At 44.3% G+C, this 25155-nt stretch overlaps 3 protein-coding genes across 5 annotated transcripts; 1 reads left to right on the top strand and 2 right to left on the bottom strand.

The window, feature by feature from the left end:
* Nucleotides 1-1478: 1478 nt before the first annotated feature.
* On the bottom strand, nucleotides 1479-8891 carry l2hgdh (L-2-hydroxyglutarate dehydrogenase). The gene is made up of 10 exons (XM_064320885.1): nucleotides 8643-8891; nucleotides 7084-7199; nucleotides 6557-6708; nucleotides 5838-5969; nucleotides 5067-5229; nucleotides 4875-4909; nucleotides 4267-4434; nucleotides 3809-3966; nucleotides 3332-3463; nucleotides 1479-2928 (listed from the first exon to the last, which is right to left on the bottom strand). Exons 1-10 carry the CDS (start codon nucleotides 8744-8746, stop codon nucleotides 2733-2735), a joined length of 1356 nt encoding a protein of 451 aa, XP_064176955.1. The 5' UTR covers nucleotides 8747-8891; the 3' UTR covers nucleotides 1479-2732.
* Nucleotides 7165-12145, top strand: dmac2l (distal membrane arm assembly component 2 like). Of its 3 annotated transcripts, none has more exons than XM_064320928.1 (5): nucleotides 7165-7313; nucleotides 9683-9798; nucleotides 10178-10386; nucleotides 11028-11199; nucleotides 11332-12145. In XM_064320928.1, exons 2-5 carry the CDS (start codon nucleotides 9692-9694, stop codon nucleotides 11444-11446), a joined length of 603 nt encoding a protein of 200 aa, XP_064176998.1. In that variant the 5' UTR covers nucleotides 7165-7313; nucleotides 9683-9691; the 3' UTR covers nucleotides 11447-12145. The 3 variants fall into 3 exon arrangements, with proteins under 3 accessions (XP_064176998.1, XP_064176987.1, XP_064176979.1); XM_064320917.1 differs by lacking the exon at nucleotides 7165-7313 and adding an exon at nucleotides 8894-9021; XM_064320909.1 differs by lacking the exon at nucleotides 7165-7313 and adding an exon at nucleotides 9040-9132.
* Nucleotides 11668-23964, bottom strand: cdkl1 (cyclin dependent kinase like 1 (CDC2 related kinase)). The gene is made up of 10 exons (XM_064320898.1): nucleotides 23782-23964; nucleotides 22035-22269; nucleotides 18928-19049; nucleotides 16434-16506; nucleotides 15769-15859; nucleotides 15042-15242; nucleotides 14479-14561; nucleotides 13885-13941; nucleotides 13543-13704; nucleotides 11668-12967 (listed from the first exon to the last, which is right to left on the bottom strand). Exons 2-10 carry the CDS (start codon nucleotides 22233-22235, stop codon nucleotides 12866-12868), a joined length of 1092 nt encoding a protein of 363 aa, XP_064176968.1. The 5' UTR covers nucleotides 22236-22269; nucleotides 23782-23964; the 3' UTR covers nucleotides 11668-12865.
* Nucleotides 23965-25155: the final 1191 nt, after the last annotated feature.

The following is a 25155-nucleotide window of genomic DNA, read 5'->3' on the forward strand; positions in this document are numbered from 1 at the left end:
AGTGGCAAGAGGGTGAAAGGATTCCAGTATATAATAAATTCATACACAAACTCGATTCTGCTTTGGCGTGCTTAGATCGCCGGAAATGATCGCCCACGAGATTATTTATAAACCATTAACAAAATATTTATGCCAAATGGTAATTGCAACTGACTGGAAACAAAGAAGTGTAATACTACCGATATATAAGGAGAAGATTGTACTGATCTATGACATTAAGTTAAACCGAAATCTCAAAATTGTGTAGTCTTTTATAGGCGACAGGTTAGAATTATTTCTGGAGAAAAAAATCCGTACAAAAGAAATTCAATCAGAGTGAGACTGAGTTTAATGGGTCTCATGACCACCATTCAGCAAAATCAGATGAGGTTTATAATATATTCTGAGGTTCAGCAATCAAGAATCAAGTGGGATAATACCTGAGCAAGGGGTTGTGGGAAACTGAGTTCCTTTTTGGATTTTTGTTAGGTTCTCTGGGGTTCTGTATTTATATCAATGTCCTTGAAATGCAAATTCGTAACCGATGTCACAAAACCTGAGGGTGAAGCGAACGGTCATATCACAATGTAGCCTTCTTCAGTCATGTAGTGAATTAGGTATGGACCACAGACTATATAAAAGATATGGACCTGGACAGTGCCTGCATGGGGAAATGTTGGAAGTGGTGCTGGTGGGCCAGTAGGGGGTAGTCTTCCCTTTGGTTCAAGTGGAAAAGCAATGCTCCCGATCAGTAATCAGGACACAGTGCTACAGGAGAGGAACTTTTTCTTACAATATATTGACAGAATGACCCTTGGACTCATGCTACAAAAAGCAAGGAGTGGTAGGTGGGTACTACGCACCAGGAGTATTTGAGATGTCCTCTATTATTATAAAAACCCTTTCTTTACAGGGTTTAAAAGAGAGCACATGCACAAGTCAGCTTTAGGTACATTTCGTATTGATATTAATTACACACCTCACTGTGGGAATTGCGCTGAATATATACGGTGTCATAAAGGAATGCACACATTAATAATTTTATGCTGGTGCTTGGCAAAAACAAAACATTACAAAAGAAGAATAAAGTACCAGCACACAGCAGTCATGCTTCCAAGTGGTCAGTCTCTGTCAGGTAAACACTTGACTGGTTGGAGACCCAATGTTGTTACTGCTCACAGGTTATGTTTAGTAAATTTATATATGCTTCTTAGCCGATGCTTTTATCCAAAGCGACACACAGTACATGAATTCATATATTTCTCAGTATGTGTGGTCCCCGGGGATCAAACCCACAACATTTGCATCGTTAGTGTTCTCACTGCTCTACCATCTGAGCCATAAGATTAACTCAATCACTTGTCATAATAACTGCAGTAGACTGGCACTCTATTCTTTTGCCCTAAATATAACCATAACATCTCAGATGCAATTATGCAAAATTCTAATTTGAATTAGAAGTAGAGCTCTGTTAAAATAATCAAATTCTCAGAAAAACCTTGTTTTTCATGTAAATGAAGTTGTACTTATTTATTCATATCAAGGAACAGTTTGTGAACAACTGTACATGTTTTTTAAAAAAAAGATAATTTCCAGACAGTAGATGGACGTTTCTACAAAACAGGTCAAACCATGTTAAATGGTGTATGGTACAGTTAAGGCAGTGCTGGTAGGGACTCCATCTGTACATAGACAATTTCAAAAGATTCACTCAGTCTGGTGTCTCTGTAAAATTATAACTATATACAAATGAAATGCAAGATTTTCCATAAGAAATTAGTTCACACATTTGGTACATTTTAGCAGCTTGATTCAGCGAAGAATCGTACTCCGATTTAGCTCAGGAGGTAAGACCGATTGTCTGGCAGTCGGAGGGTTGCCGGTTCAAACCCCGCCCTGGGCGTGTTGAAGTATCCTTGAGCAAGACACCTAACCCCTAACTGCTCTGGCGAATGAGAGGCATCAATTGTAAAGCACTTTGGATAAAAGCGCTATATAAATGCAGTCCATTTTACCATTTACTCCATTTTGAGGTATTTTAATGGCATTTCAAAACAGCAAACTGTGTCTATGTGCTTGGTTATGAATCCCCAAAAATGTGCTGCACAGTCATTTTCATGACATGGAAATATGGAAAACACTAAATGAACTTGATAGATATTTCTCATTAAAAAAAAGAAATAATTATTGCTCCTCCTAAAGCATACTATGGTTTTTTGAATGTTGCAAAAACAACATTATTTACAAACCACTTTCATTCTGTTTACACATGAACAACAATGAATTCAGAATAACCAAGATTCAGATAAAATCAGAAATGTATATGGTCACACAGCACCAAATCAGTCTGAAATGCATGACAAGCATTATTAAAAGTGCTATTTAAGAAAGGGGAATGGCAACTGAACATAATTATGAAGTACCACACAAAAACAGTAATGCTTATAACTGCTTACTTTTAGTGTCAATATTTACTCACTTAAGTACCCATTTTCTTCAACATCGACAAGTAAATGATAGAAGTGCCATTATGACTTGAATTAAGAGCAACGATTCTTACAGACTGGACAACCTGAGTAGTGTTCCCTATACTTTTTTAACAGTGCTGTGTAAAATGACACCCCACCAATCACATACTGTCCAATGATGCCAGCACTGGGATGTTGCCAGCCGTGTTGTGCGCACAAGGGTCAATTTGTTGGGGCTCTTTGGTGATAAGAAGCTGCACAAGAAAAGACCACCAGTATTGACCTCTACAGAGAGAAGCGGCTTTCCACCTCGTTGGCGATCATTTCCGCGATGGCCAACGAGGAAGTAGCCGCGGGCGAGGGGGCGTTGCGGACATGGAGAACCCGGCTGGCCACCTCCCCCACGCCCCCGTCAAACACAAAGTCGTCCACCAAGTTCCCGTCCCGGTCCAGGGCCTGTGCTCTTACCCCCGCAGGACCCCTGAAACACCACAGCACATTAGCACAAATCACACGGGGCTAGGGTTCCTCCCCCCCCCCCTCTAAATACCAGTGTCAAACTCAGGTTCAAGCACAGAGGTAAAAGCTGTTCTATCTCAGAGCAAGCTATTCCACTCGCATACAAGCCCAGCTCTATTAAAGCCACCAGGAATGCATTTACTGTAACAGGTTAAAAGGCCATCTTCTTGTATTTCTCCAAACAAAATAAGTCCGAAAGCAGATATAAATCTCAGCAGCTTGACATCATCACCACAAACATTTTACTTATTTCGGAGAGAAAGGGCAACGGACAGATAAATTCTTGTTCAAAATGATGCACAAAAGCTAAAATGAAAAGACATGAGCGTGAAGCAAGTGCACAGCAGATCACACCTGTGGCTTACCTGAGCACATCGCTGAACGTGAGCTCTGGGATGTACTTCTGAAGGATTTTCACCTGAGCTTGGATGAAGACTCCTCTGTACATCTCCCCCATTCCAAAAACAACATGCTTCAGCACCAGCTTCTGAAGACCCCTGTCAGGTGAAGGGAGTATAATATCATACCACATATTCAACTAACCCTCAACCATCGGGGTCCTGATAACCTATGCTCTATTGGGTCTTTGGCATCTTGGAACCTGCAAAATATCACTAGCCAGTCTTGCCCAAGGCCAAACAGATAAACTCTAACTTTTTAGGATCGCAAAAATTACTGGTAAGTGAAAGCTATGGAGTTCAAGAACCCTTCGAATTTTGAAAAAACATTCCAAAAAACCTACTCTTGATAGGGTTAATACCAAACAGGTACTGTATTTGAGGGACTGCATTCATCTGAAAAACAGTAACTGACTGCTGTGGGAGAGGAACGGGCGCGTGTACCTGAAGGACATCGCGTCTGCAAAGTCCCGGGCGTTGAAGTCGAACACCCGATACCCCTCGCGCTTGAAGGCGAGGACAGCATTGGGACCCAGCCACACACTGCCATCCATTCGGGGGGTGAAGTGGACCCCGAGGAAGGGGAAACGTGGGTCAGGCACCTAAAAATAGCAGTGTCAGGGCATGTTGTATGACATACATACCGAAATCTGGACCTCAAATCCAAATTAGGCCCTGGTTTTCTTTTATCCCAGGTAATTAACTGAACAAGTAGTGCTACCAATTGGGCAGACTGTCTTCACACCCAACTCCCAGGTAAAAGGGAGGGTGGAAGTAGTTCTTGCCCCTCGAGGTCCGTGATTTGAGTAGCAAGGTTGTATGGGAATCTCACAAACCAGCTGTGGAGTACAGTAAACAGCAGATATTACCCTTCTGCTAGAGATGAGGGCGCGGGGACTCACCGGGTAGATGTTTCCCTTCACCAGGTAGTGTTTCTCGGGCTTCAGGACCAGGTAGTCCCCTCGGAAGGGTACGATACGAGGTTCGGGGCTGCAGCCGGACATTTGGGACAGCCGGTCGGAGTACAGTCCCCCGCAGGTCAGGACATAGCGACAGTGCACCTCCTCCCCCTACAGGTGACAGGAAAAAAAGACACTCGCCTTTTAAAAACTTCATTAATCCCATCTGTAACCATCATAATATTACAGAGATACGGCAGGATTAGTGGAGATGATCACCTTTCTTAATCACCTTTAGAGCTGATTAAGGTGGTATGGTATATTTATGGATTTAGACCACATTCTTATGTTATTATGTTTCTCTTCTTGAGGCCTGTAATGAATGTAGTCTGTATGCATTTTGAATAAGTACTTTTGTTCTCGGTTAGCATAGTTAACATGCACTAGAGCAGGTCTGGGAATGCTGTTAGTCAGGTCTGGTATTATTGCTCTCATTAATCAGATAAATGCACTAGTTTCTCCTCTTGTAAGTCACTCTGGACTGAAAACAGGGGCTTCTCTCGTAATCTATACATATCCAACAAAGAGAGGTCTAAGTAAATATGTCTCACCTTAGAACTTCGGATTGCAATAGGAAATTTCAGTCCTGAAAGTGTAAGGAAAGTATAACGTAACTCCAAAGGAACAAAATAATGAGCTAGAGACCCCCGTTTCACACATTATGCCACAAGATCAAATACGGAAATGTGAAATCTATCAGGAAATACACAAAAAAAAAGAAAAAAAACTGCCTGGTACCATACCATCAGTAGAGTCAGCAGGGCTCTCCGTCACCATGGCAATGTCGTTGGCTTCGAACTCTGTGGTCACAGTGCCACCTGCTTCCTGGAAATCCTTGGCATACGTGAGGGATACGAGGCGCCAGTCCACAATTCCAGTGTAGGGCGAGTCCAGCGCCATCAGGCCCTGAGAGAGGAACCGCGCGGCTCAGACCAGTGTGCGGAACCCTCAGCCAAAACCTTCACTTAACATTCTCATAAACCAGGAAAAAAAACCCCACTAAAATAACACCAATCATTAATTTAAAAAAGTATATATATTGTTCCACCTGCATCTGTTTAAATGTGTTCTTGTTTCTATTTGTTGTTTAACTCTTAGAATTCACACTGATTTGTTATTTTAAATGAGCATTTTATCGGCTCTGTTTGCCGCTTAATTATTTTATAATTTATAACCGTTTTATTATATCACAGTTACTTATATTATTGTGTGTTTATTAGTTGTTTTTCTCTCTATGCACACTGGGTTATAAATCATTGTATGAAAGGTGCTGTACAAATAAAGTTATTATTAGTATTATTATTTTAGCCGTTGAAAATTCCTCAGTGAAATAACTGCATTCTGGAGAATGGCATGTAAAACATATTTTGCTGTGTAAAAAGCTGTGTAAGTCACTCTGGATAAGAGCGTCTGCTAAATGCCTGTAATGCAATGTAATGTAATGTAATGTAATGTAATGTAATGAATGCTGATTTAAAGCGGAGGGCCACACCTAAGGGCCGTTTCTCCTTTACCCTGCAGTAAGGTTCCCGCTCCCGTATCCCTTTGGCATCGACGATGCTGAGGTCGCGCACGTTGTTCTTCAGACCGCGCTCGTAAAGCGCATTCAGCCTGGGAATCTCCTCCCTCTCCACGGCGACGATCAGCTAGCCAACGCAAACACACACAGCCTGGTTAGCACTGCACACGAGCACATGAAGGACATGAACCACAAGAAGAGACAGCCTAATGCATTGTTCATATCATTTGAAGATGCTGGGCAAGCGGACTGCTTTCCACAGGTGGAAAGTCCAGGGGTCAGAAAGTAAAAGTCCTGCCATGTGTTTCTTCCACCCACGAGCACAGCCAGGTGATTTCACTAATTAGTTCCACCTCCTGGCTGAAAATCCAGGTGACTGGAACGAAATACTGGGCAGGACTTTTACTCCCTGAACCTGGATTTTCCACCTCTGCTGCTTTCAGAGAGCCCTTTGAAGCTCCCAGGTCCAATGTTTTCAGTGTACTCTTTTCAGGTTATACATAAACAGACTATTTGGACACTCAATTGGGGTGTGTGAGGGTAATTTTCTCTATCGCACTCAACAGTAGAAAACACAGGTCCACCGGCACGTTAACGTGTGGACCGGACCAATCCAGATTGTCCAATCGGCACCCCTATCAGACTGCTCCTCTGGGATAGACAACATGGTGGCACACTCCGAGAGCGGTTCACTTGCTTGTCGATGGGGCTCACCTTGCCACACCTCTTGTAGGGGAGCCCCTTCTTCTCCAAGTAGTCGTAAGCCAGAGTTGCGCCCCGTACACAGAGCCGAGCTTTCAGGGATCCCGGGGTGTAGTAGATCCCACTGTGGATCACCCCGCTGTTGTGTCCACTCTGGTGGACAGCTGATGGTAAGGCACAATCACATTGCCGGTAGGTGTAAAGACAAAGTTTATATAGTAAAGCATTAGTGCTACAAAAAATATGTCAACACTTATAACTGGAAGTGTTCTCTTAAAACAATAATGCACACTGAACATTTGAGATCACTGCACAAGTGATGATCATCCTCCCACTGATCTTAAATCTGCCCACACATAAAATTCATAATTTAAAAAAAATGATTTTCTACCAATTACTCCATCTGGACACATCTACATTGGTATCTTTGGCTGCGAACACAACACATGCTCTTCATTTCTATGATTTCAAACTACTACTTGACACATTAATTCAAAAAAAGGCATGAAGTTACTGCTGGACCCCTCCCCCGTTCGCACCGAGCTCTTTCTCCTTCTCAAGCACGGCGAAGCTGAGCGTGGGGTGCCTCAGGACCAGCTCTCTAGCTGTGGCCAGGCCCACGATGCCTCCACCAACAATGGCCACATCGTATGAGCTGAAAAGATAAACAAGCCGCAGCGTCACTGAAAACCGAGCCGGAGCTGTCCGGAAAGCACAAACAAATCGCGCGGTCATAAGAGCTGCCCATGCTCCCCGCGTGTAAAACCAGGTATGCAAGTGGAAACTTCTCGATAGTTTCGCAGAAATTACGAGAGAGCCGCAGCGCGTTGGCTCAAATTCAGCGTCTGCTATTAGCTTTAAGCAACATTTATAGTCGTTATGCGCATTGTCAAGGCCTTGGCAACGCCTAAACTAATCCGGCAATTATTTTTGGAGTTCTGGAAAGAGAAGGCAACTCTACACCAGAACTGCCAAACCAGAAATGTTACTATTGTCTCCGTGTGTCCTTTTTAGTACATCAACAAGCATGATTATTCCAGCAGTAAGAAGTTTATTTTCACTATTTACACGTCAAATTCCGTTGGATGCAGCAGAGGCAGAAACTCTCGGGCTTTCAAGACCAGGCTTGATACGGTAGTAGATCTATCTAGTTTGTAGTTAAACGGTGAACACTATGTAGCCTACCCTTTAGTGGTAGGAAAACCGCAAGCATTGCTGGGCTGAATAACCCGTTCTCATCATTGTTATATAATTTTGTGTTATGCAGGCAGGGATACTGCCATCCCCTCGGGTATTCAAAACTGGTTACGGTGGCAAGCATTCTTTCATAGATTGATCTTCCCTTGGAGAGAACTTGGCATGCAGAGAACATCTTGTTAAAGCATGTGAAAACGTGCCATAAACCTTTAAAATGTAAGATTATTACTTTGTTGTGATTTGCATTTTCATTACTGAACATTCTAAAGCTAATGTAAAAACCACTACTGGTAATAAAAATAAATAGAGTTCTAGAAAACTGAATTTTGAAGAAAAAAAAACATTTAAAAAAATCTGACTCTTCAAATGATTAAACTGTGCGACACTAAAGCTGCTATCTTTAATATAAGATCGGATGAAAATGCATCTATGCATTCTAATCTTTCACACACAGCTCACTTTTTGCCTTTAATTCGAAATAATTCGGACTGAAAAACAACGATCCTAAAATCAGTTACACCACCAATGATTATGTAACATTAAACACACGGTGTGGCAAAACTATAACAAAACATCAGAATGGCTTTCAAACAGTTAATAACTTCAAAAAGAACAAACATACTTATCGATCTGTCAGACATTCAGCCAACTTTAATCCGCAATGATACCAAAGGGATAGACCAAATGACCACTGAAACTAAAGCAACTGCCGAGTTATTACTAATTGTAAAATGGATCGACCTCTTCAATGAACTGGTAGCTAAACTAGCTAGTTAGCTTAGCGTTTTATAAGAAAACTGACAATGTGTAAAAGAAAAACCACATAGACTACTAAAGTTGGTTTTATGTTAACTCAAAGCAATGAACGATAGAGTCAGATTGTCTGGTCATGTAATCTCACCTGTGTTTGTGTCTTGAAGTTATATTGACAAACCAGGAAGACCCCGAAGTACATCTCAATAATAGCGCTGCACAGCTTGAACCGTTATTTATCGTTCGTATCATTATCACACTTAGACGATACTTGGCCTTTTCAAGGGTCCCACGCAATGTCACGAAAACATACCGCAGAAGGCTGTTATTTCCTTTCACGTGGGGAAAAAAATAAGGCTAGGTAGCTAGCCTGAATACAATTCTCCGCCTTCCCGAACTCTCACCCACTGTGTAGCGCTTTGGAGACCAATGGCACAAGAGGATAGTCAGGCGTTGTCGGGTGAAAGGTCATAAAGGAAGCATACCACACTAATAAAAAACATCTTTGCTCTGGTGCGAAAGCGAAGGTGAGTGCATTAGACTACTTGAAGCAAATTAGCACGGAAGCTACGTTTGTCTGTCCGCTCCGTCCCTGTTAATATGACAGGCCAGTGCACATATAATACATTACATAAATGGTAATTTTGTTTATTTAACGTGAAAATGTATAAGTTACATCTTTTGTTTAGGTAGCGATGACAGCGATCGCAGGTTAGTCTAATCCACGTGACAGTATAAGGTAAACAATATAAGGTAAACATTCAAATGTACAGTAGGCTAGGCTTATTTAGTTACGCCTCCTCAATGACACCAGGCCGGTTTGCTTGGTAGCTAGCTTGCTGGCTAGTAAGAAACGAATGTCATTCAAACCCCCCTTTAATGTACAAGTAAAACTAATTTGACTGATATTTCGGGGTAATTACTATGCTATATAGATAGTATAACTGATAGAGGATAAAACGATGTCCCGACATCACAGCGACGGTCACCCTAATCCCTGTTAAAGTGCAGTCTGCAATGGTCCAGTTGTGCCATTCAAGTCGTTCATAAGTGCCCGTTGTGTACGCGGAAAGACACAACTCAAACTGATTTAACCCACGTGAACATTCAAAATTTCCATATTTAGTGCAAGTTTAAACTTGGCTCTTAAACCGGTTTGTTAAGTGCTTGGTGCTGTAACACCTTCAGGGCGAAACTATGACGACGCTGTTAACGACGGCCCACAGCGTGAGCGCCTTATGGAAAGCTCCGCCACTAGGAGGCAGCAGACAATTCTGGGGATGGCTCAATGCTGTGTTCAACAAGTAAGCTGTTTATATTTTACATCGAATTGTTTTTAAGTCATGCCTGGTGAAATGCTAGTAGAAACTTGTTTCAATTACCAGAACAATAAAGGCTTTTCTGCTTTCAAACGGTAGTGTCATTGAAATTCGGCTTTGTAGGATCGCAATATAAAGTCTGAATGAATGATGTAGTTCTGCACCACAGGCGACCAACTGCCCTCCTCTTGGGCAGGCTAGATAATCATCTTAGTGGATGGTTCTTTTAGGAAAGAATACACTGCGTTACTTTCACTGTTCGTGATTGAAATGCTCCGTTATAATTCTGCAACGATGGCAATGGTAATGGCAGTGGTGCTTGCCTATGTAGCATTTATGATGTTTGAGGCGTCTTGCTCTCCAGGGTGGACTATGAACGGATAAAAACGGTGGGCCCAGACCGTGCAGCCTCTGAGTGGCTGCTGCGCTGTGGGGCCAAGGTGCGGTACGAGGGCTTTGATCGCTGGCAGCAGGACTACAACGGGCTTCCCACCGGTCCCTTAGGAAGGTACAAGATCCAAGCCATCGACGCCACGGAGTCTTGTATCATGTACCGGGGGTTTGACCACTTGGGTGAGTGCGGCACTTTGGCTGACAAAATGCTTCATCCAACTTGAATAAAATAATATCTATAGATGTTTTTGTTGAGTTAGGATTTGACAAGAATTATATATTTGAAGACAGTCCTGCTATGGTTGATTTTATTTGTACCCTTATGCAATGTTTGTCAGTGCTGTTGTCCTCAGCATGTAAATGAAAGTCTGCTGTGAGCTTAAATACACAGAGGTGACTTAACTCAGGAGAGTGTCTTATGGAAGGGTGCGCTGTGGTCTGTTCAATTTTGAATATGAACAGGATGTACAGCCAGCTGGCTGCTGCGAAGTCTGATGTTCCAGAAGTGCTGTTACTCAGTTAGTCGCCCTTACACAAAATAACATGAGTCGAAAATATAGAGTGTTGCCAAAAGAAAATGTGGAATTCCAATGTACATATGTGCAATACCAAGTTTGTATTTGTACACCTTTCATTAACCTGAAGTGGCCTGAGTCTGATCAACTTTGTACTAAATATCTAGTGACGTATTCTCAATTCTGTGTTTGTCATTGCCATTTATTTATGTGCACTTGATGTTGTTCACCATAGTGGCCTTGAAAGTTGCTTTGGACAAAAGTATTTGCCAAGTGAGTAAATGTAATATTCTATTTTCTCTTCAGATGGTCTGAAACATTTAGAAGAGATAAAGTTCAACAGGTGCATGTACATAGAGGACACATGCATGGAGAGGCTGAGCCAGATCGAGAACCTACAGGCCAGTCTGCGTAGGGTGGAACTGGTGTCCTGTGGCAACGTGACAGACAAGGGAATCATTTTTCTCCACCATTTTAGGTGAGCGTGTCCTGCCTTGGTGCTGCAGCTGGCTTTGACAGGGCAATCAACCAGCTTAAAATATGCTTTACTGATGAAAAGAAGATGGAAATTAATTTTTAAAAAAGACGCTGCCTGTGTCTTTGGCTGTAGGAATCTGGAGCACCTGTTTCTCAGCGACCTGCCGGGAATAAAGGAGAAGGAGAAAACGGTGGAGAGACTGCAGACAGCCCTGCCAAAGCTGGCCATTGAGCTAGACCTGCCATGACTGGGTCACTCGTCAAGACTTGACAAGGTGGCCTCCGTGGCAACGAGAGCATTCGGACCGAAGTAACTGTTGTGCTCTCACATAAAGAATTTAATGTATGTGTGCATGGAGCTCAGGAAAATTAGTTTTTCCTACAACAACTGGGTTACCTGGGGTTCAGAAATTCTATAAGCTGAGGACAGCAACATTTGGAAGACGCATACAAAACACTCCAAAAACAATTTCCTCTTACCGGCACTTTATTCGAACAATTTCCAAAAAAAACAAAAAAAAAAACTGACCGACTTGCCTCCCCTACCATTTATTTTCCAGCATTCTAGGTATTAAATATTACTCCATAGAAAAGTACAACAAAATACAGACACACTATGTTTGCTTTATATACACTTGTGCACACAAAGACAGTGGAGATTTTCAGTGGTTCATTGGTTAAGTTTTCAAATTATTATTTTTTTGTAATAATTTGGCATTTGGTATAAGTCAAAGAGGGAGATGGAATGACCACAAGCACCAGTCTCCAGGAAATAAGATGTGATGATGTATATATGGTAATTCTATAACATTGCTTCTGTTGTTATTGTTAACATTGTACTGCTGCCATCTTTCATTTGAAATTCTTTTTCTGGTGTCAAAACAGTTGTTTTTTTTTGCACGCCGAGTAACAGTATGGTGGCTTACAATAAAATTTGGGGAAAACAATGTAAACGGACCACAGTGACAGAAAATAGAAAATAACTACGGCTATGTAGTGCTGCACACATCTTTTGGTACTACTCATTATGCCAGAACTGGCATTCTCCAGTTCCTCCTCTTGGGCCAATTGGAACTATTGCTACACATTAACAAGGGGGGGGGGGGGACTGTGCATAAGGTCCACATACAACAAACAGGCAAGTTACGTTCTGGATTAATCATTTCTCACATTGTGCACCACCCTTTATTTGGATTGACTAATGGAGATTAGACCTTTCACCTACATCTTCCAAACCTTAACAACGAGGCTACCAACAGTGAACATCGAGATGACAGACCAATGCATATATCTTTCACTATTAAAAACATATTTGGCAAGTTGGGTAAGGCAGTTACGCTATCATGTTCCCCCATACTGCACGTGGGTCTATCAGCAGAGCTGCGAGCTGCTCCTTGTCATTTACATGAAAAAAAGTGAACAAAATAGATATACTTGAAACCCAAGACCAAAAGAGGTCTCTTCCGAAAAGCTGCCAGAGTGCATATGATTGGCTCACACTGGGGTCATGTGACCAAAGCCTTGGTTCAGCTAATCTGCGCACTCAGGAAATCTTGCACTCTCCACAAACGGCTGCTTTTCCTGGATTTTGTACTTGGAAACGCGAGATTACCGAAGTATTTTAATTTATTCTCTGCTGTTCCCCGATTGGTTAGAAAGCAGGGAATTTAGATATTGGGGAAGTGGTAGTTGAACTTTCGCAGGTTGTTGTAGTACTTCTTGTTGTCCAGGGCCGGGAGGATGTTGCTGCTGGTGAGTTGAGGCAGATACTGCGGGAGAGAACGCCAAAAACAGAACATTTACACAGAACGCCGGGTACAGACCTGAACAAAGCAGCCAAATTCAACACACCGCTGTTACCAATATTTAATATAGACAAAAGTCTGGACAAAAAATTGTACCATTAACCCGAATGCATTAACCATTAACCATTTGACTGGGGCTAGCACCGAGTAGAATTATGAATACATTGGCCAAAACAGTGTAGCTTGGAAAAATTCTAAAGAACAAATCTTCATTAAGTCTAACATAAAAGTAAGTATTTAAAATGATTGAACCCACATCTATCTGTAAAATGTGAGGATTGCTCACAATGCCCTGTCCTTGATACTGTCGTTGTAGATGTTTTGTGTACCACCGGGAATGACAGTTTTTTTGTGGGGGTTTTTGAGCGCACTCAAGGTAAATTTGCTTCAGTATTTTAACAGAAACGAACCATGTGACTGGTGTGATGTGGGTTTTAATGAAGCGCTCCGCTTCCTGGGGGGGTCAGGTTTTAGGGGGTGCTGTGTGGTGGCAGTCGCTGCAGACGAGGGGGGGGGGGGGTGGGGGTAGGATATCTCACCCCGGGCGGGAGGTGCTTGCGCGGCAGGCGGGACCGCCTCTTGGTGGCGCGGTCGTGTTCGCGGGTGGCGCTCTCCGTCTCCTCCCTCTGGCTGTCGAAGTAGGGGTGCTCCAGCAGCTGCTCGCACGTCAGCCGCTCTGACGGGTCCATGCGCAGGCAGCCCTGGGGTCAAAGGTCAGGGAAGCGGACAGCTTATGCGCTCGCAGGAAAACACCGCGCAACCTGGACCAACGAGCAGCACCAGTCCACAGACAGGCACTCTCGCTACACTGTGGAGTATGGCGGTAGCACCGCTTCAGTTAAATATCTTTTAAAAATATCAGAAGCTGAGGAGGGGCTTACCTTCATCAGTCCCAGTGCTAGATGTGACAGGTTTGGGTACCTCTGTTCCAGGGGTTCCTGCATGGAGACACGGGAATGCATCTGAGTCAATAAAGAGGAACAGAAGATGCACCTGCTGTGTATATGTGCAATTCAAAACTAAGTTAATCTAACTAATAATAATCTAATAACTAATAATCACTTAGTCGTGAGGAAAACAGTCTCATGCCTGATTTCAGCCATTTTAGCACATAAATATGTTCAAGCATTTTCTACTACTTTCACATGGTGTGTGTTTTCATTAGCTGGTATTTTTTCGTTGAATCCTTCTACGTATGCGATGTCAACAAATCACCTATACCAGGGCTGCCCAATCCTGTTCCTGGAAAACTGTGCTGTAGGGTTTCACTCCACCCCAATTAAAGCACGGAGCTACAGATCTCGTTGAACAGCTAATCAGTAGAATCAGGTGTGCGAAATTAGGGTTGAAATGAAAACCTGCAGGGCGGTAAGAGCTCCAGGAACAGGGTTTGGGCAGGCCTGGCCTGTACCACGCAGAGCCAGGCAGCCCGCAGCAGTCTCTCGGTGAGGGGACGCAGGGCGGCGGCGGCTCACCATCTCCTGCGGCTCGGGGATGCTCACTCCGCTGAAGAACTGGTTGTTGCTGAAGACCTGCTGGTGCCGGGGAATGAGGTCTCCTGCGAACGACAGACAGAGCGAGCTCTCCCGTCAGCGCAGAACTCCGCTCAGGAAAGGCAATACCAACAGAACACGCGCTTATCGTTCCCAAGGCTACATTTTTACACGAACCACGCCTAAACCATCAAATAACAGAAAATATTTTTTATCATGAATTGGCATACTGCAGTATCAATACCAGGGCTGCCCAACCCTGTTCCTGGAGATCTACCATCCTGTTGGTTTTCATTTAAACCCTAATTTAGCGCACCTGATTCTATTTCTTAGAAGGTAAACAAGGTAAACATACAGGACGGTAGAACTCCAGGAACAGGGAGGGGCAGTTTGGATCTATACCTACTTCAGCAGGTAACGTAACATACTTTACGTTGTTGTGATAAATTAGGCTTAATTATCCCTGTGGGGGGGGGGGGTAGGGGTGGGACTGCTGGGTTTTTGGACTGGAAACCCAGTCCCGTTTACAGGCTGCAGCTCCTCACCCAGTGTTTTTCTGATGAGGTAGAGCTGATCCACGTCTGATTTCCCCGGCCACAGGGGGGCGCCGCAGAGCAGCTCGGCGAAGACGCAGCCGATGGCCCAGACGTCCACGGGCGGGCCGTACTGCGTGTCCCCCACCAGCAGCTCTGGGGCCCGGTACCAGCGTGTGGCCACGTAGTCCGTGTAGTAATCGCAGGGTCCAGCTGCCGGCACAACAGAACAAGTTCGGTTTCATCCTTCTGTCCAAGCCCCACCTCAACCATTACATCATCTCTGTATATGTGTGTTCACATGGGGCTACTGCAGCACCACTGCATCAGCTATCAGTCTGGCTATGTCCATGCCAACAGAACGTGCAGTTCTAAAAATCTAATTTGAATGTGTTGTTATAGAATTCATATAGAGAAAGCAATTCCCACAGTACAGTGTGCAAAATAAAAAGAAGCAACACAGACATGCATAATGCATAATAAATGTGACATGATGGTTATTGATGAGCACTATGGAGTGTAGTTTTTACATGTACAATACATCTCTGTCCAAGTCATGTACTATTCTTCCTTTTAATGAATGCATTCTTCATGCTTTCTGTACAAAATGCACTGTGCAAGACCGCAGTCTTTTAAAATGAAAGCATTAAAGACAGCTACTCATAAATACAAAGTGTAATGGCAGCTGGTGACCAGCTGATGGCAGGAGTGAGTGAGTGAATCGCACAGAGACACCTACTGAGGATCCTGGCGAATCCGAAGTCGCACAGCTTTATGACCTGGTGCTTGGTGATGAGGATGTTCTCCGGCTTCACGTCCCTGTGAATGCACTGGAGGGACCGACGAGAGCATTAGTGTTTTAACAGCTGGCTCGCAGGCTAGCACCAACGCTCAAAAGCAGATTCCCCATTATGTAAGAGGGCGAGAGGGAGTCATCTTTTTACTGCTTAAAGGTCTGCTTCTTTAACAGAGCTGGCGATGTCGAACGTGTGCGTGAGAGGTTAGGGGGGTCGTCGACTGTAATTTTTACACACCAGGCAGTTAAAGAGGCCCTGAGGCATTGTGTCACCGTCTGCTATTAACCGTGCAGGAGGAATGCCAGTAAAAGAAACCTATTAACCAGGGGGCAGGTGGGAGGAGAGGGCAAGGGACAGTGTTGGAGACGCAGGGCAGAGGGAGGAGGGGGTGGGGCAGATGGGAGGAGGGGGCAAGGGACAGTGACGGAGGGGGCAGGGCAGAGGAAGGAGGGGTCGGGGACAGTGAAAAGGAGGTGGGGCAGCGGGGGGGGATGGAGTGGGGTCAGTGAGGAGTGGGAGGGGCAGGGGGGGGAAAGAGCACAGAGGGACTACAGGAGCAAAGGTGCATGGAAAAAGGAATATTCAGGACGGGGGAAAAAAGACTCACGTTCTGTTTGTGGCAGAAGTTGACGGCCTGCAGTGTCTGCCAGGTTATGCTCTTCACCAGGTGCTCCGGGACCCTGAGGAGGGGAACAGACTCTGAGCCTCAGGGGTCAGGAGAGGGGTGCTCTCCACCAAAAAAACAAACATCTTTTCACAAGATCTCCAGTCAACTGCACCCCAGACAGAGCAGCCCAGCCGTCCAATGGCAGCGCGGCCGTGACTGCAAACAGGCCCCCCCCACCTCGCTCAAACGCAGGAAATAAGAACAGTTTCAAGGCCATTAACATTTATACGTTCCTTTCTTCTGGGAAGAGAGGCGCGCTCAAAGGCTGTCTGACAAAGGAGTCATTTCCAGCTCTCTCTCCTGCTCTCTCCCAGCCAGGCCTTGTAAAAAGCTTCCAGGGCGCCGTCTCTGCTCTTCAAAAGCCCCGCCCCCCGCCCTACCGGCCGGGGCTCAGCGAGCAGACATCTTAAAACTAGGCACCGTACAGCCAGGTACGAACTCCACGCAGGCACAGGTACGCAGACCCACACCCACACTCACTGTGTCCCCGAACACATACACACACACACACAACTACACGTGCATGGGAACTGATTAACCCTTTAAGGCCTAAGATCACAAATTATGTGATTAGAATGTTCTGAACTGAACATTCTAATGCTGATGTAACAATCACTAGTGGTAACTGAAAGCAATGGAGTTCTAGAACACTGACTTCGAATTGAAATAAAAACATTTTTAAAAACTTCAAAGGGTTAAACTTTCACTGGAGTGGAAGATTTCTCTTGTGTTCCACTGTTTCCCACCATTAGTGTAATACTGTTCCGTCAGCCATTTTCTTTGCAGGTGTGTATACGGGGAGCTAGCGAGTCTGCCCTGGCCAGCTCTACATGTTTTCCACGTGTCATTATTTGTAAGAGGAGATTTAATGTAACTGCTTTCTTATTGTGGCGTGCCACTCCCCATGTCCACAGCCTGAAATGCAATATCAGCAATCTGTTTTCAGACACACTATAGCTCACAATACATTTGCTTCCAAATATTCAAATGATTATGCTCACGTACCTCTCTTGTCATGTGAGTTACAGTTAATGACTCAGTGTTGTGTTGTTTTTGTCATTCATGCACTGTGTGTGCGTGTGTGTGTTGTATAACAACAATAATACTTAGAGGTAGAAGGAAACACTATGTGTACGAGTCTTGGAGACGGCTAAGTTGTCAGTCATTTCGTGAATTAATGAATTTGGAGAGAAGCTGTGGAGTTGAGGATGGAAACATCTCCTTTTTATTCCCTCTCTGTTTGGAGTTTGTTTCTCCCAGCTTCAAGGTAGATCGGCAAAGAATGTGTTTACCTCGTTCTTTCAGTACTTTGTATTCAAAACCTTCCCTCAGAGAAAAAGATCAGCGGCACATTTTCGAGAGAGGGAGACGCTGGAAGCGAAATTTAAATCGATGTCTCCTTTTTGTGCTCCTGTCCTCTCCTCCTTTTTCTGGAGTGTTATCAGGAGACAAAGGCCCGGACTGATATATCCACCCTAAACGGTGCGGCCCAACACTATGGCTTTGTTGACTCAGGGCCCATCTGTCAGTGTTGCCCGGGAAACGGCTAAATTGGGTCACGTGACCGGCGATTTACAGCGATTGGCTGCCAGGAGAGAGCGCGCTGGAGAGAGGGAGGAGGTCGGCAGGATCCCGGCTCCTGACAGCCAGCTCTGCATTCTGGGAGAGCATCACTGTAAACATTCCACAACAAACAGGTCCCAACTCCACGGAAACCGTCAAACAATACAGCCGTCAGCGCTGGACGGCGAGAGGGCACACACACACGCACACACACATCACGCACGACAGGGAAAACACACTGGCCGCTCGCTCACGACCGGTGTTCTTTAGTGCGCGTGCGTGCGTGCGTGTGTGTGCTATACATGTGTTGTTTGTCACTACCCAAGTGTCACTGGTGGAAACAAGATGTCTTGTTCCTAGCTGTTGAATAGTCCCTTTCAGAACCACTGTGAGGGGCCCCTCCTGGTCCACCAAACCACTTTATTAACTTGACAATTTCCCAGCGACTTCATTCCCACTCATTATAACTTTGAAAATACATTATTGTATGAAAATACAAATTGTGTTTCAATGAAGGGTTTGAAATGCCTGCTGAGCCCCTGGGGAAATAAGACAGGCAGATTTGAGGACAGCTGAAATCTCAGTTCAGGGTCCTTCAGCTGAAGGACAGCTGAATTCTCAGTGCAGGGTCTTTTAGCTGAAGGACAGCTGAATTCTCTGTGCAGGGTCCTTCAGCTGAAGGACAGCTGAATTCTCAGTGCAGGGTCTTTCAGCTGAAGGACAGCTGAATTCTCAGTGCAGGGTCTTCTAGCTGAAGGACAGCTGAATTCTCAGTGCAGGGTCTTTCAGCTGAAGGACAGCTGAATTCTCAGTGCAGGGTCTTCTAGCTGAAGGACAGCTGAATTCTCAGTGCAGGACGGCCGTGGCTCACCCCCGGGGGTAGCGGTCCAGTTCGTTGAGGACGGTGTGGTCGCAGTACTCGAACACCAGGTGTAGCTTGCGCTTCCGTCGAAAAACCTCAATCAGGTTCACCAGGTTTGCGTGCTTCAGTTGCTGTGTGGGAAACAGAATGCGGTCTGTTATTGAAAAACGTGGAGACCTGGAGCGTCTCACACAAAAGATGTGTCTACCTGCAACAACAAAAAAAAATACTAACTCTAAAAGTCAGCAGCCAGGAATAGAGTGCTGTACCAACACTGAAAGAACACTGTGAAAAGCCTTTTCTTTACACTTGTCATTTTGGTTATAAAAATAGACACTGCTCTCTCAAGAGACACACACACACACACACACAAACACGCACACACAATTTAGACTGAATGCAAACCACCCGGTGTGAAAATTGATTTGTTTGATGTCTTTCGTTTGCGCATCATCAGAAGGGCAAGCTGCCACACGTCTAATCAAACATACGGCGAAAACAAACAGTGGCAAACACGCGCGCTCATCTCCAGGGACGACCTGTCACTGCCCGGCCCTGTTTACAGCCTTTTCACAGAAAAGGACACCCCGCGGCGGCCATTTTAACCTCCGAACTTCCCATCAGTTCAGGCTGATAAACAAAAACAGGTTAAAAATACAAACGTTGTTTTCCTGCAGGTTATTTATGAATGTAAAGCCTCTGAGGAAACAGCCACCTGGGTAAAGACAAAGAGACAGAGCTCAGTGAAGAGCGCAACCTACTCCAGTGTTCATCAGTTCTGCTCCCCTGAACACTGGACACCTGCATACGTCTATGGTGGATCTGTGCCCTGTTGCACTGGCACCGCCTTCCACCTTCATCTATCTCTCCTCTTCTATTCTGCTTTGAAATGTATTATCCCATTATCAACAATGAGCACATATTCATCATTATGAATACAATGGACGTGATAACTTCGGCCAGCGAAGTCTCCCTTCCGCAGTTGAGCCAAATATGGGACTAGAGCCAGTGTTGAGGACAGGTGTAAAATTAAACTGTCCTCCTCACTCACTCTGGTCACCACAGGTTCCACAGTACTAATGCCTAGAAGCAAAAGTGTTGGCTCAGAGGCCAAAGCCAAATTCCTAATCTCCCTCTTTCAGTCTGATCATCAAATTACTCTTCCTCTTCATCACCCTAAAATACTCGTCCTCTTCCTCTGAAATGATTGTTGGTAAATGTTCTGGTGCAAAATGGCTGCCCTGCCACGGCTAGCTGGGTGCTACAGCTAGGGCTAGGGAAACACGCTTACCCTGACTGAGAGGCATGCTGTGATTCTTAATCCTAATGCTGCATCTCCCAAAATTACAGGCTATGATAATGCCATTGTCAGGCGGATCACAGCGTTCACACAGTTCTCACACAGTGTAACAAGAGTCACAGCACATGAGAACCTCGACACATCCCATGCCAAAAGACCTGCCCCTGGGGGACGACTTTCCCTTTGTCTGACAGTGCTTACTGTCTGGGAACACAGAAGCTCTCTATTGTATTTACCCACAACCTGTCAAAGGTCTTCACCTTGAGTGAGTGGAACGAATTTTTGAGCGTGAGAGACATGTCACAGCGTTTACCCTTGTACTGCATCTACAGAGTAACACCAATGCTCGAAACCACTTGAAACAACACTTAAATCCCCTGTTAGCAGCCTATATGTATAGCATAAGAAACCAAGAATCTAAAAAAAAAAAACCAACTGACCCAAACCATGGAAAATGCCTCACACAGAGAGGCTGGGAACAGTGCTCCCTCCACAGCTATCAAAGCCTGTACCTCCAGTCTAGAGCACCTGTTGATGGGCTAACTTACCAGCCCCGTGCAAAGTCATACCACTCCTTGACCATTCATTTCCTTAGGAACCCTCCATAGCAGCAGCTACAGGGGCTGGTGTAAACACACGAAAGGTGAGCAAACAGACAGACCATAATGTTTTGATGCTCCCTTTCACATCAATCATTAAGCCTTGAATCACTCAGGACCTTAAAGATCCCTGGGTTCGGTCCATATCGGAAAAAGTAGGGTTTTTCCCGGTCTCCTAGGCAAATTCTCCACCCGCACAATTACACATCTCACTGTTTGATTGGCTAAGCAGGCTTGCACCATGTGAGCGGCACAATCTCTCTGGAAGCAGGTGGTGTTTGTGCGCTACACCTGTCAGGTGGCTGAGGTGAGTCACCCCCCCGTCTTTGCTGTAGAGTGATCCGTGCTCCACCAAAAGGGATAAGAGGGGGCAACATAAAAGACAGCTCATCGATGCTATTGTAAGCTTCTGATGTGGCTCGTGAAAGCACAACCCTTAAGCGAGCGACAGCGTTTTAACTAATTAAACTAATTCGACCAATTTAACTAATGCTGCGAAACAAAAGGACGAGGAGCGGCAAGCAGCTGCCCAGCGAGGACGGGCTTTCACTGGAGAGTGTTTGAAGCCCTGCGCGCGGAGGCCCCTCCCTCACAGATTCAGGGGAGCGCACCTCTTCGTTATTACAGCAGGATGGGCAGAGGGAAAAAAAGCAAAGCTCGCTGATCCACACACACACACACACACACACACACACACACACACACAGACTCTGTTGTTGTGCAGAGAGCAGAACTGGGAGACGACCCCAGTGCTCCCGTTTCCCCAGAGCTGTTCTATAGATTCCAACCCCCCCCCGCCATTGTGCCCGATGCGTAATGCTGGGGAGAGATACGTTTGTGCTCGGGACACAGCGAAGGATGTTATCAAGGTGAGAGATAATAAAACGAATGAACCGCACCGAAAGAAAGCTAGAGACGTTTTTTTTTTCCACCCTCATGCAGTGTTCCTGCACTGGAATCAATGATAAAGGTGGGGCATCTCATCTAAGCACGGCAGCTAGCAGGGCACTCAGCAGCTGCAGCACTTGCCTCCAAGCTAGACAATCAGGCTGGAGGACTGCTGCAGAACACCACGACTCAAAACAAGACAATGTCCAGAGGTGCCTAGACTGTGGCTTTGATGAACATGAGGGATTAACATATATGACCATTGTACCATGCAGAAACAGCTTTTGACTGTTACATGCAGAAAGCCAAACTGGTGAGACAGTGCCTACCTTCAGCATCCGGATCTCCCTCAGCGCGATCTTCTTTATAATGGGATCATCCTCCGACTCCACAAACTTCTTGATGGCGACTATCTGGCCGGTGTCTTTGTTCCTGCACTTGAAGACAACGCCATACGAGCCCTCCCCAATCTTCCCAATCTTCTCGTACTTCTCCATCCGGATGTGGGACAGGGAGCTGTCGGCATGCATCAAAGAGCCACTCTCCCGATTTTCTTGCGCACCTCTGGAAATTTCAACAGCCAACATCATCCCACGTGTACCGCAGGGTTTCCAAGCATGTACAAGCCTTTTCATTTTCAAAATAATATCTGTTACAGACCCAAGCCTCTGACTTGTTAGCAAACACAAAAATGAATAGCTAGAATAGATGTCAGAAATTGGACACTGCTTTCAGAATGCAATATTGTCTTATTGCATGCTCATGCAAAACACTTGTCCTTAGAAACATAGGGCCAATTTCTAATGGGGCTGGATGTATGTAATATTCATGCATGTAATGGGTAGGCAGCCTTTAAGGATGTGAAAGCAATCACACATCTCAGGAGAGACAGCCTAAGGAGATTTGTATATCTGGGGACCAGCAAGACTATTATGATGCACCTCAGAGAGCCTAATGCATGACCTAATTAATCCTTTGAACAAAAACAAAAACAATTCATCTACGGAAAACTACAGCCAAGACACTTATTTTGCCTAAGATTGAGTACAGGTACATAAGTACAGGTTAAATTTAAGATATGAGCATATTTTATATGTCCTTTTAATTTAAAAAATAATTATTTAGGTTTTTCGTTATTACTGGATATGGCAGTTGGGATTATTCCACTTTAATGTCTTGGACGGATTTACTGGCAACCCAACTTCAGTGTAATAACCTGAAGTCAAAAATTACTAGCCAGTTAAATAACAAATTAAAATTAGTTTAATATTACAGGTGAGGTTAAAAAAAAACATTTAGCTAGCTAACACTTACATAATCAGACTGAGCTCAAGTACACCCTTAAATGCACCAGACAATAAATAAATCAGTTTAAGTAAGAATTTTTAATAATTTAGCAGAACTAGTATTTTATCAAACCATGTGAATAACAAACAAGTTGACAAATGTACTCATGTAGTGCACGTTTCACTTTTTAAAAATAATTATTCCAAGCCGACGAAAAGATTTGTCGCACTATTTCACAATTGCACCTGTTAAGCATATGACGAAGATCTATTTGAATTGCAACAACAGGCTACTTCGTGTATGTTATCGATAACTTTATGAATAAACCCATGCAGTAAAGCAGGTGTAGGCTACACATAAACCAAATCACGTCTTCTCGGGTCCAAACGCAAGGACCAGATTTAGGCAATTTTTCACCTGTATTGTGATATGTCCGTTGTGTGATAATCTCATTTGCATATTGTACAGTAACTGAGTATGTCCAATATAAATGATAGCCTCTAAAATGGCTTATACCACAGTTTCCAACCTTTGCTGAAAGATTGCTGACCGTGCACTTGTCTTAAGTCAATGAAACTCGAAAATATAAGAACAAGCGCATCCAATTACTTTAGCACACAACAAAAAGCCCAATACAGCGTCAACGTACAGAGAACGACATGGTTTACGTGTTTCTATAGCGATTTAATCACGGCAGTAGAAAATAAGAAGCAACCTGTTAGTCTTCACTCCCAAAATCAAATTAAACATACAGTATTTACATTAAAGAAAGGTACATTTGATAGCTACCTTTATTTGGTCCTTCTTAACCTATGAAGCAACGTAGTCCCTGGGTCGTCACTGTTTAGTTGGGGAAATGACCGCAGATGCCGAGAATAACAAGATTTATTTGTGCATCTCCTGAGAAGTATGCTCACGCTGGTGGCAATGTTGCAAACCAAGTGCTTCAGCTTTTACTGGCTCGTCCCCATAGGAACTACAGCCGTGGCTCCGCCCCCTCATACAGCAAGAGGAAAAATCTAAACATTCATCGTCATAGTTGGCACGAATAATAACAGGTGGCAAAGAAACGTAGCGGACGTCTTCACCTGAAGCGTTGCATGATGCATACATTTCGATACGATAATGTATAGATTGGTACTTCTTAGTCTAAAAGCTACTGAACTTTACCAGTATTTGAGGTCGCTATTAGCTACTACATTTTGCCATAGCCAATTGGGTGCTAATAGGCTGTAGTGTTTGCATGTTAACGACCGTAAGAAATTTACAATATCACGTAGATGTAAATAAATACGAGCCGTAGGCTTCTATACGTTCGACGTACATGTTCTCAATCCCATCCGACAAAAATCATGCATTGCACGAAACTGTCGCTGTAGTGTAGAAGCATATTTACGTTATCGGCGTGTTTACTGTACTTGCAATGCACTGTTGACTCTCACAAAATAACCAGAAGTATTTTGAGTCTGGACACACACACACACACATTCCAGATCTACAGAAAATTAACAAAAGACAGACGTGGTGACATCAGCAAAGTAAGCGTTCGCTTTTGTATTAATTCTGCGCACTCCGTGGAGATTCATTGAGCGCGAAAGAGTCGTCCTCTTCAGTGAGGGGTGAGGGTGTAGGAGAGCTTCGGCGTGGAGTGTAATTCTGTACATATCAGGCCAGGAATCACACATCAGGGAAAGCCATGCAATTCAGCACTAGTTCCCGTTAGTATAGGGAATCTTTCTGGCTGCAGAGATTTAACTGTAGCCTATGGCGGGAACTGAAGCTTTAAGTAATTTCAGATACACATTATACAAAAAATATGTGCGTCAGATCAAGATCACCGTCCCGTCAAATGGTCCCATTTTGCCCATATGTTTTGACAGTGTTTTTATTTTTTTTTAATCTGCAAAATGATTGTGATTGTGAGATACTCATGGCATGAGCAGAGCCTGACTCAGCCTGCATTCATGTGCACTTAACTATTTTTGGGGGTGGTCACATAACATCTTTGAATAAGACTGTTTTGGCCCAGACTTATTGGACAGATCTAGTCTGTAGCCAAACCTCGCTCTCATTGCAGGAGACACACGTTTGTGTACAGGCTTTCAAATACAAAAACAATGGACAAAGACCTTTGTGACTGGATGTATCACTCTAAAGTTCCAG

The sequence above is a fragment of the Anguilla rostrata genome, chromosome 1 (assembly GCF_018555375.3).
Source record: "Anguilla rostrata isolate EN2019 chromosome 1, ASM1855537v3, whole genome shotgun sequence".
Classification (NCBI taxonomy): Eukaryota; Metazoa; Chordata; class Actinopteri; order Anguilliformes; family Anguillidae; genus Anguilla; species Anguilla rostrata.